The sequence below is a fragment of the Rattus rattus genome, chromosome 1, assembly GCF_011064425.1.
Source record: "Rattus rattus isolate New Zealand chromosome 1, Rrattus_CSIRO_v1, whole genome shotgun sequence".
Classification (NCBI taxonomy): domain Eukaryota; kingdom Metazoa; phylum Chordata; class Mammalia; order Rodentia; family Muridae; genus Rattus; species Rattus rattus.
This window is the reverse complement of record NC_046154.1, coordinates 153525841-153536807: the sequence shown is the minus strand read 5'-3', so window position 1 is coordinate 153536807 and position 10967 is coordinate 153525841. Positions and strand designations below refer to the sequence as shown.

The 10967-nt window shown below is 57.1% G+C and overlaps 2 protein-coding genes across 4 annotated transcripts; one reads left to right on the top strand and one right to left on the bottom strand.

Annotated features, from left to right (window-relative positions):
- The first annotated feature begins 1602 nt into the window (after positions 1-1602).
- Mfsd12 (major facilitator superfamily domain containing 12) lies at positions 1603-8324 on the top strand. 3 transcript variants are annotated; one of them, XM_032907240.1, is made up of 10 exons: positions 1605-1966; positions 4199-4409; positions 5207-5345; positions 5421-5606; positions 6106-6198; positions 6286-6378; positions 6791-6961; positions 7061-7155; positions 7714-7844; positions 7931-8324. In XM_032907240.1, the coding sequence occupies exons 1-10, from the start codon at positions 1678-1680 to the stop codon at positions 7951-7953; spliced, it is 1431 nt and encodes a 476-aa protein (XP_032763131.1). In that variant the 5' UTR covers positions 1605-1677; the 3' UTR covers positions 7954-8324. The 3 variants fall into 3 exon arrangements, with proteins under 3 accessions (XP_032763134.1, XP_032763130.1, XP_032763131.1); XM_032907243.1 differs by lacking the exon at positions 6791-6961 and having other exon boundaries at positions 1603-1966; positions 7931-8046; XM_032907239.1 differs by having other exon boundaries at positions 1603-1966; positions 6791-7155; positions 7931-8046.
- On the bottom strand, positions 8217-10670 carry C1H19orf71 (chromosome 1 C19orf71 homolog). The gene is made up of 4 exons (XM_032907246.1): positions 9861-10670; positions 8879-9117; positions 8673-8798; positions 8217-8397 (listed from the first exon to the last, which is right to left on the bottom strand). The coding sequence occupies exons 1-4, from the start codon at positions 10046-10048 to the stop codon at positions 8225-8227; spliced, it is 726 nt and encodes a 241-aa protein (XP_032763137.1). The 5' UTR covers positions 10049-10670; the 3' UTR covers positions 8217-8224.
- Between the last annotated feature and the right edge of the window lie 297 nt (positions 10671-10967).

The window sequence follows — 10967 nt, the reverse complement described above, 5'->3', positions numbered from 1 at the left end:
CCCAGAGCAGCCTGGGACACCCCTCCTGTCGTGCAGCCCAGGGCTGGATCAGAACTGGAGGCTTCTGCCCCTACCTCCTAGATCTGGGATGGAAGTCTGTGTATATTTATTTAACTTGAGACAGGGTCTCAGTCTGTAGCCAAGGCTGTCCTGAAACTTACTATGTAGAGCAGGTTGCCTCAAACTCAAGAGATTCTCTTGCCTCTGCCTCTAGAATGTTGGAAGAAATGGCCACCACACCTGGGTCACACATATTGCTGGGAGCGCAGAGGGCTCTTAGGCAAAGGAAAGACCAGTCCATTTGGAACCAGCCTGCATGTCTGTCTCTGAATGTCCCTGGAGGAAGGTGTATGGTGATATGGTGCAGGCCTCTCATTCAGTGCTTAGGAAGTGGGGGCAGCAGAATCAGGAGTCCAAGGCCGCAGTTACAGAGCTAAGTGTGAGGTCAGCCTGGGGAAGGAAAAAGAATAAAACATCACGAGGAGGGGGTAGGAGGACAGTTGTCTCTCCGAGGTCCCATGATCTGGGCCTGGAATTGTGTAGGGGTGTGTGGCACCTGTGTCTCTGAGTCACCGGGCCAACAGAGGCATGGCTTCCCCTTTCTGAGTGTGTTCCACAGAACCACCCACTAAGTAGGAGTGAAACCCAGGCGTCTGCCACGTGGGGCGCCTGGCACCAGCAGCCCTCATTAAAGACTAGCCTGTATTTTGATGTTCTGCCCATCTATTATGTGTAATTAGTAATTAATTAGCACTAATACGTCCCCTAAGTGCTTCACCATGTATGTCTGGAAGTTTATGGGATCACCCCGGTATGTTCTCATTCCGGCCCCTTCTGCAGGGAGAACCGGAGTGATTACCAGTCTCCAGCTGCAAGATAGCTGGGGCCCACGGCAGGAGTGTGGATGGGCGGCAGACATCTGGGCTCCCTTGGCTAGGTCAGGCCTGACGCATTAGGCCTGAAATCCCATCAACCCTCGAGGCTGAGGTTGGAGGCTTGAGAGTTCAAGGCCAGCCTAGGTTGTAGAGGGACTTCAGGGCTAGCCTGGATAGCTTGTGAGACCCTGTGTCAAAACAGAAAGGTAAAAGTCACGATTTGTGGATGCAACCCCACCACACCCATGGTGTTCTGTCCGGAAGGGAGGCAGAAGGAGCAGGAGTTCAGATCATCCTCAGCTGCATACTGCGCTTGAGGCTAGCCTGAGCTACATGAAATCCTGTCTCAAAAGAAAAAGCTTTCGGGTCGTGAAAGGGTAAATTTGGTGACTCCCAGCACTATGGAGGTGGAGGCAGAACGATGGGGATTTCAAAGTTGTCTTTTGCTAAGCAAAAATGTCAAGCCAGCCGGGGATACAAGATACCCTTTGTTAGAAAATAAACAAAACCTTTTTTTTAAATCAAAGAAATTAAAAACACGAAGAAAGTAAAACAGAAACGAACTGCGACGATAGAAAGCCGGCGTTGTAGCGGGCGGCGTTAGGGCCGCAGGAGTATGGCGGACAGAGGCCACGCCTCCTCTTGCTGATTGGGCGCCAGGCCCAGACGCGCCGCTCCGGTTGGCGAGCGTGGCCGTTGCTCCGAGGCCCCGCCCCGTTGGGGCGGCTCCAGGGAGCGGCAGCTGGGTAGCCTCGCCGGTGGCGCGGGGCCACAGTGCGGTGAGGTACGATCTGCGGCCGCGATGTCGCCTCCGTCGGGCGACGCAGGCCCGGGGCCGCCGCGGACGCTGTCCCTTGCCGCGCGTCTGAGCTTCGCGGTCGGCCACTTCCTCAATGACCTGTGCGCCGGCATGTGGTTCACCTACCTGCTGCTGTTCCTGCACTCCGTGCGCGGGTACAGCTCGCGCGGCGCGGGGCTGCTGCTGCTGCTCGGCCAGGTGGCCGACGGGCTCTGCACGCCGCTCGTGGGCTACGAGGCCGACCGTGCCGCCTGCGTACGCTGCGGGCCCCGCAAGGCCTGGCACCTAGCCGGTGAGCCGTCCTCCGCCCCGACTGTCGCCCTGTGTGTCGGTCCTCCCGTATGGCTGTCTCTCTCCCCCACCACCCCCGTGTCCGTCTTCCCCTCTGACTGTCATTCTGTGTCCATCCTCCCCTGTGTCCGTCGCCGTGTCCGTCCTCCCCTGTGGCTGTGGCCCTGTGTTCCTTTCCCCCTCTGTCACGCTGTGTCCCATCTCCCCGTTTATGTCACTGTGTCTGTCCTCTCTCTGGCTGTCACCCTGTATCCTATCCTCTTCACTGACTGCCGTCCGTGGCCCTCTAGCTTTTTAGGATTCTGTCCCCTCTGTCCCTCTGTCTTACAGCTCTGATCCCCCCCCACCCCAGCTCCCTTCCTTCCCTGACTATCATCTCGTGTTCTGTGTCCTCCCTCTCTCTGTTCATCCCATGCGCCTGTGACTCCTGTCTGGGGTGGCCCAGCATGGAGTCCTCGTCATTTGGTGTGGACAGTGGAGAGGTTGGCCCTGGGGTTGTAGCCACTCCCTGTGGAATTCCAGCCTGGTTCCTGGAGGCTCCGGCCCTTTGCCTCTGGTAGTGGCTGCAGAGTCAGCCCTGCCCCTTGATGACATTTTTTTCAAGACAGCAGTGACCAGCCCAGCTGCAGCTGCCAGCCTTGGAGGCTGGAATTTCTAGTTTCTCAGAATTATTTGAGGTTGTGGACCCCAGGAAGATTCCAGAAAAGAGAAGGGGTACTAGTAATCTAGTGTGGGCTTCAAGGCACAGCCTACATACCTGTCACCATATTCAAAAGCTGAAACAGGGGGATGGCTGCTTTGTGAGAGGCCAGGCTGAGTATCTGGAGAAGACCAGGATGACTCCTAGGCCAATGGTTAACTAGGCCCAGAAACAGCAGGGTGTGGTTTGGTCATGAGGTAGAACACACAGGCCTTACTGCGCCTGCCTGGAGCAGCCCCTGAAGATCTTCCTTGCGCCCCTCCTGAAGGCTGGTTTCATTTCTCAATCCAAAGCATGGTATGTGGTGAAGTCACCTCCGGGCAGGAAAGGGAAGTTGGAAGCCCAGTGGCCAGGCAAGGGCTCCTTTCTGCAGGGTGTTTTTCTGTGTCTTCATGTGGCCTCAAGTTAAAACTAGTGTGGAAGGGTTGGACACAGTGCTTACAGCATACCCAAAGCCCTGGCTGCCATCCCAGTACCCTGCACTCGGGAGGCTGAGGCAGGAGGATCAGGAGTTAATTGCAAGCCTGGGCTCTGTGGTGCCATGGCCTTCCCCCAGATAGAGTGATAGTTTCCCCCTTCAGCTGCAGAGAGACCGCTGTTATTAGCCCACCTGGGGACCTAGTGTCCCCAGTCCTGGCCTGGTTGCCTAGGATATAGAAGGAACTCTGAGGGGGTTGGGGATTTAGCTCAGTGGTAGAGCGCTTGCCTAGGAAGCGCAAGGCCCTGGGTTCGGTCCCCAGCTCCGGAAAAAAAACAAAGGTAGAAGGAACTCTGGGGTAACCACACCCACCCTTGGAGCCTGTGGTCTGGTGGGCAAAAACAACTCAAAGGAGTCCCTCGGTGTGAGGAGCTCAGGGACTGCGGACACCTCAGGGTGAGAGATTGGTGGGATGGGTGGATGCATCTGGGGCAGCAGTGCAAAGGCCCTGGGGCTGGAGGTCACAGCTGTGCAAAGGCCCTGGGGCAGGACAGGCAGTGAACAGGACAGGTGGTCAGGGCATGATGGGATGCTGGAGGATCTTCCATTGATTGTATATTTTTTCTGAGTACCTGGAGGAGGATTGGGCACCCAGTATGTCCTGGACAGTGGCAGGATCTGCTCTGTCCCCAGGCCCAGGAGCAACCTTGACTCCCTCTAAGCCATCTGGGCTCCAAGTCCTCCCTGCCCAGCTGGGAAAGGAGAACATTGGTCAGAGAGTAGATGTGATGGGGCTGACCCCGAGCTCAAGGCATTGAGGGATCCCATTCTTGTCCTTTCTGCCTGTCCTAGTTACAGGTCCTTAAGGTGTCAGGATGACACCTGGCCAGCAGTGTCCTTCCCTTTCTCCATCTGAGCAGGGGTGGAGGGGGCTCTGTTGTGTTTGCCTGCCTTGGCTGCCCCTCACCCCTATCCGCCCCTCCTTCCTCCTCCCTACCCTCCTCTCCCCTCCCCACCCCTCCTCACTCCTCTCCATCCCTCCTCACTCCTCCTCACCCCTCCTTGCCCCTCCTCACCTCTCCTCACCCTTCTGGATTGCTTTTCTACCATCATAGGCACTGTCTGTGTCCTGCTCTCCTTCCCATTCATCTTCAGCCCATGCCTGGGCTGTGGGGAAGCCACACCTGAGTGGGCCGCGCTGCTGTACTATGGGCCCTTCATCGTCATCTTCCAGTTTGGCTGGGCTGCCACGCAGATTGCCCACCTGAGCCTCATCCCAGAGCTGACCACCAGTGACCACGAGAAGGTGGAGCTCACAGCCCTCAGGTACAGCAGGGTTGGGGACAGTGACCTAGCCAGATGTCCCCTAGGAGCAGTGTATCTGTCATCTATAACTGTGTGCTGTGCCAGTGATCCCCACAGAGCCGGTGCCATCTGGCCTCCACCCTTCTTTTCCCTCTTTTTTATTTTTGTTTTTTGCTGTTGCCTTTTGTTTTGGGAGTTTTGTTTTGGGGACAGGGTTTCTCTGTACGGTGCTGACTGTCCTTGAACTCACTCTGTAGACCAGATCAGTCCATCTCTACCTCCTGAGTGTTGGGATTAAAGGCGTGTACCATCATCAACCAATCAACCAGCTCATGGTTTTTAAAAATATATGTATTTTGAATCAGTTTCTTACCAATTTGCCCAGGCTATCCTCTAGCCTCAGTCTCCAGAGCATCTAGGACAACACGTGTGCACCACTGTGCCTGGCCCAAAATGTAGCTACAGGATTTGAGGTGCTTTGGACTTCTCTGAGGCTGGCAGAGTGGTTGTGGTCCTGGGTATACCCTAAAGCCAGCTTCCTAAAGTGACCTGATCATGCTGGGCCTCCAGGGGCAGCCTCCCTTCAAAGGAACTCAGCTGACCAAGTTGTCACGTGACCCCTGTGTTCTGGTGCCTGTCTCTCAGCGGAAGACACGGTCAGGGTAGGCTGAGGGTGTGGCTACTACAGCCACCGGTTTGAAACTTTAGGGCATAGCGTACTGGTGTGCTGACAGACAGTACTTATTGAGCACTTGCTGTGTGCCAGACGTAGCCTGTAGTGGACTCTCCAAGTGTTAAGGCCCAGCCCTCACCTGTAGGTATGCCTTCACTGTGGTCGCCAACATCACTGTGTATGGAGCGGCCTGGTTGCTGCTGCATTTGCAGGGCTCTGCGCACGGGGGCCAGAACATCAGTGTGGGTGACCAGCTGGGAGTCCAGGATGTGTCTGTGTTCCGGGTAAGTCAGGGCTGCATGCGAGCCCCGAGCCCTGGAGCCTGGGAGAGCCATTGCTGACCCTGCTCTCCTCCCCAGAACCTGGCCCTGCTGGTGGTGGGTGTGGGGGCCGTCTTCTCGCTGCTCTTCCACTTGGGTACCAAGGAGAGCCGCAGGCCCCAGCACCGGGGGATCGAACCTGATGAGCACAGCCCCCTGCTGGCGCCCGCGCCCCAGCCACTGCTGCTGTGGAGACACTGGCTTCAGGAGCCAGCTTTCTATCAGGTACGTTATGGGGCTGAGGAGACCAAGGAAGATACCAGCACCACCTAGGACAGACATTACCAGTGGGTGTCACAGTCACACCCAGAGCAGACATTACTAATCAACCTTCTATGTTTACATGCAGAGCTGACATTAATCTCCAATGGGCCATGCATTATTATTCCACAGTCTATTCCATGCTCAGGGTGGATGTTTCTGGTTTCCATTTCACTCCCAGGACAGACATCGCCAACAGCCTTCCATTTCATGCAGGCATAAATCCTCATCACCACTTCCCAACTGGGACACATATTACTCCTTTCCACTTCTCAGCTAGGGCAGACATTACCAATCACAGATCCCCCGCCCCTTCCTGGTGCCCTGGCCTACTGGCCAATCAGACTTAATGAGTCAGTACTATAGAAGCCCTCAGCTTGTTTTTAAATCCCTGACTTGTGGGAGGGAATGCATTGGGTCTCCTACTGAGCCCTGGCTTGTCCCCCTGCTGATCTACCCACAGGTAGGCGTGCTGTACATGACCACAAGGCTTATTGTGAACCTGTCTCAGACCTACATTGCCATGTATCTGACCTATTCTCTCAGCCTGCCCAAGGTGAGTTGTGGATGTGTGTGGAGACAGTGGGAGATGGGTTCCCTGCCGAGATACCCCTCTGGACTGCCATTGCTTCTCCCTCCACAGAAGTTCATTGCCACCATCCCCCTGGTGATGTACTTGAGTGGCTTCTTCTCCTCCTTCCTCATGAAGCCAATCAACAGGCGCATAGGGAGGAACGTGAGTGACAGGTGCTGCTGGGGAGGCAGGCAGGGGTGGGGACACACACACACACACCCCCCAGCCAAGGCAGACCAGGGACGAAAGCCCAGAGTCCAGGCTTCTTGGGCCCTCTGGTCGAAGGGCTCAGGAAACCTCCAGACTGTTCCTTCCAATACCTGCTGGGCTGGAGTGTTTGGACTGCCTACCCAGATGCAGAATGGGAAATCGATTAGTAATGTCTGGCCTGGCCGTGGAACAAAGGATCAGTAATGTCTGCTCTGGGCAAAGACCAGTAGCGTCTATCTTGGGTGTGGAATAAGACAAGTTTTAATGGAGCCTTTTACTAGGCTGAGGACCAGAGAGGGCGAGTGTCTGGCACAGGGTGCCCAGCAATGTGGCCTTACTCAGGCCTCACCTCCTTCCTCCCTAGATGACCTACTTCACCGGGCTGCTGGTGATCCTGGCCTTTGCAGCTTGGGTGGCCCTGGCAGATAACTTGGGTGTGGCCGTATATGGGGCCGCAGTGCTGTTGGGTGCAGGCTGTGCCACCATCCTTGTCACCTCCCTAGCCATGACCGCTGACCTCATTGGCCCCCACACGGTAGGGCTGATGGGAGGCGCCTGGGGGCGTGGTTGGGAGCTTGGGGGCGTGGTTTGGACCCTGTCCTGGGCACTAACCCGGTGTGGTGTGTCCCCCCAGCACAGTGGAGCCTTCGTCTATGGTGCTATGAGCTTTTCGGATAAAGTGGCCAATGGGCTGGCAGTCATGGCTGTGCAGAGCCTGCATCCCTGTCCGTGAGTCCGTGTTCCTCATACTTGGGGAGCACACATTCCTTACTTTGGGCAGTTTGTTTATTCAACAAACACTGAGTTTCTTTTGAGCTGGGTGCTGAGGGCATTGTCTGCAGGGAATGCAGAGCCACTCAGACCCTAATAGTGTGGGCTCCTGAGCCACCCAGCCACCCTTGCTGGCCCAGGACAATGGCAGCTGTGTCCATAACTGTGGGGTTGAGCGTGGGGTAGGGGATGGTCTAGGAGTCAGAGAGGAAGCTGGGAGGCTCCCTGAGAACCTGTGCGGGAACCTCTGTACCATTACAGGGCCTGTGCAAAGGCCCTGGGGCAGGGCTGAGGAGTCCATACAGGAGCCAGGGGACCGGGGCAGGACTGTGGACTGCAGGGTACTATGAGCAAGTGCATGCAGCATGCATGTGTACATATTTGGGGTATGTGTCTAGGGTCCCCTGGAACTTTAGAAGGGAGCCACAGAGGCTGTTTCAGGGGACACTGCAGCAATTTCCAGGAACCAGCAACTGGAACCTTCCCTTCTATGTCCCTCCACTCTCTGTTCCCTAGCTCTGAGCTGTGCTGCGGAGCCTGCATCGGCTTTTACCACTGGGTGATGACAGCAGTGACGGGAGGTGTGGGTGTGGCCGCAGCCCTGGCTCTCTGCAGCATCCTCATCTGGCCCATTCGCATTCGCACCCGTGGGTCTCCATCAGTGGGACTTGGGTGGAGGCAGGGTGCAACCTGGGACCCGCCCTTGCCAACGCCAACCCACTCCTTATTTCAGGGGACCCCAGAGACCGGCCCTGACTTCTGGCTCTCCAGGGTGACATGGTGAAGGACCAAACAGACATCCTGACCTCCGATCCCCCAACCTGCTCGGGGTCAAAGGGCCCGGCATGCAGGTGGGGGGTACCAGCCAAGCTTGCTGAGCCCTAAGAGCCCGTGGGTGCCCGACCCTACTATTGACAAGGATGCACCTGCCTCGGGGAGGCTGCTGGGGACACATGCTTGGGCTGCACGTGGGAGAGATCGCCCGGCTTACAGGGACACGGACACATGAATTGGTAACACGGCTTTATCAGAGCGTGGGGGTGAAGGCCGGGGGCGGCTGGCCAGTGGCCGGGCAGGAACGGTCCAGGCACCGCTGTTTGAAGTCCTGTGCAGTGAAGCGCGGCCGATGTGGCGGCGACAGGTCCGGCACGTAGTCAGACCGCCGGGGCAGCTCTGCCCCAAACTGGTTCCTGTTGACCACTGCGGATAGGACCAGACTAGCTCTGCGTGTGGGGCAGGCACCCCCCAATCCTTGTGCGGGCCGAGTCCACCAGGCCATGCCCATCCTGCGCTCCTGCAACTCTACCCACTGCCCGCCTAGTCCTCCTCCTGCCTTTTTTTTTTTTTTTTTTTTTTTTTTTTTTTTTGACACTAGCTAGCTCAGGCTACCTCCAGGACTGAAATCCCCCCTGCCTCTGTCGCTGAGAGTGGAGTGACCCGTGCAGCACTGACCCGACCCCATCCCCTCAGCTCACCGAACTCCTTGCCACGGATTTGCCTGTCCCTCCACTGCAGACACCCCCAGCGGGTGCCAGGGTTGAGGTACTGCGGAGGTATCGCGGGGTCCCAGAAGGCCGTCTCCCGCAAGTGCTGTGTATAGGCTGCGGGGAGGTGTGGAAGGGGCAGTGTGTGTGTCAGCGTGAGAGCCACGGTTGTGCGCGACTGGGGGCAGGACACTCACCGGGCGGCAGGTCACGCTGGCGACTCTGGAAGCAGCCGTGCCAGCGAGTGTGGGCCTCGCGGTATGGCATGTCGAGAGCGCGCGGCAGCATGTACCAGGCATCACATGGATTCGAGTTGGTCAAGCCAGTGTACCACATCTGGCCGGCCGCGTCCTGACCCATGGGCGTGAACTTCCAGCGCACAGCTTGCTTGATGGCCTGCGCCCAACGGGGCCCTTCCATGGACAAGTAGTCATTGCTGTGGGAGCATGGGGACTGAACTGGGACGTCCTGCTGGTCCCAGGCAGTTTCCCTGTCTCAAGGGAGTATCTGACCCCTTTGCAAAGGTGCTATAGGGTGAGAGTCACCCCGTTTCTACCCAGCGCCTCCTCTGTGCACTTCCCCACCTGCAGTCTTTATCTCATGTAGCCGAGAATGGCCCTGCTTGAGGCAGTTGTCACTGTTGCCCAGTGTTGACCTCGCAGCAATCCTCCTGCCTCAGCCTTGAGCCACTTATGGATGCTGGAGGAAGGAGGGAGAGGGAGGGACCAAGCCGGGACCAAGCCGGGGTATGACTAGCCTGTAACTCCCCAGAGATAGTGCTCCTGAGTAAAGTGTGCATGGGAGGCCATGCAGGCTGCAGTAGTGGCTCTTGCAAAGAAGGGCCCCATGGCTGAGGTGGCTATGATCAGGCCTATGAAATGGAACTTCTCTGCTGGGTGTGGGTGGAAACACTCAGCACACTAAGGCAGGAGGATCTCTGAGTTTAGGAAACTCACAGAACAAGAAAAGCGAAGGGTATTGTGGCACACAGCTGCCACTGCAGCACGTGGACAGGAGAATCAAGTTCTTCAGCTAATGTGACTCCTCATCTCTCTGACCACACACACACACACCCAGGAGGGGCTGGGCATACTGCCTCCACCACCCCTTCCACATGGTCAGGTTAGGGAAGGGGGTATGGGGTCTGGGTGAGGAGAGGTCCCAGATACAGGGACCCACCGGTACAGATGGTCAGGGAAGTAGAGTTCGAGGGTGCCCGAAGGAACAAAGGGCCGAGTAGCCTCTCGCCTCACGTTTTCCATGTCTGGCCCTGCCTTCGGAGAGGGTCTAGTCACCAAGGCCCAGGGACCACTGTTGACAGGGACAAAGGTATCCCAGCAACAAGGAAGTGGGCAGCCACAGTCCATGACCTCAGCTTACTTCCTGGTGTGGGGCTGAAGCCAAGGGGACCAAAGTAGGGCTGGGACCCCGAGTGTCCCTCAGCTTTCTCCCTGTACCACAGCAGGAGCTCATACCCAACCCAACCACTGTAGCCACCAGCCCCATCTGTGTCCTCAAGACACATCCAAGGAAGGGCTCGTGGGTGGCTGGCCATGTGCTCAGCAAAGGGACCCAGAGGCAAGGACCACAAGTATGGGTTTCACACAAGTGGACACCCAGAGTCTTCCTTTGGTTGGAATCTTTGGTGACATCACTGGGTGCGGAGCCCAGGGTCGTCTGCTTCTGTGAGTGCGTCTGCATCCTGTGTATCTCTTGACAATAAAGGCCAAAGTGCAGCCGCCTGTGTGGGCGGGGCCTCTACCATGCCTGGCTCCATGTGGGCTCCTTTTCTCGAAGACATCACCTCCCCTCTGGTCGCTAACATGCTGAGCCTGTTCTGCTCCAGTCAGGCCTCTGGGGTGCCCCAGCCAGTCAGGGTTCTGGCCTTCTTACGGGGGTGGGGGGGTATGGGTGGGAGCCAGAGCCACAGCCCCTCCCTGCTTGGCTCTGTAACAGGCTTTGTTCCTGACCCCCTCTCCTCTCTGATTCACCTGAGTGCAGGTTATGTCCCGCCTGACCCTGACCCTCACAGCAGGATGTCAGGAGTCAGAAGGCAGGCTGCACATACACACCCGCTGCATGTGTGCCCAGCAGGATTCCCACTAGCAAGAGGCCACAAGGGCCTGTGGCACTAGCGCATAACTTTAAAGTCCCCAATTGGGCACTTTGTTTTTGGGGACAGGTAGCCCTGAACCTTGAACCACTAGCTTGGGCTTCACTTAAGAATCCACGAGATACCCCTCTGGACCACCATTGCTCCTCCCTCCTTAGTTCATTGTCACCATC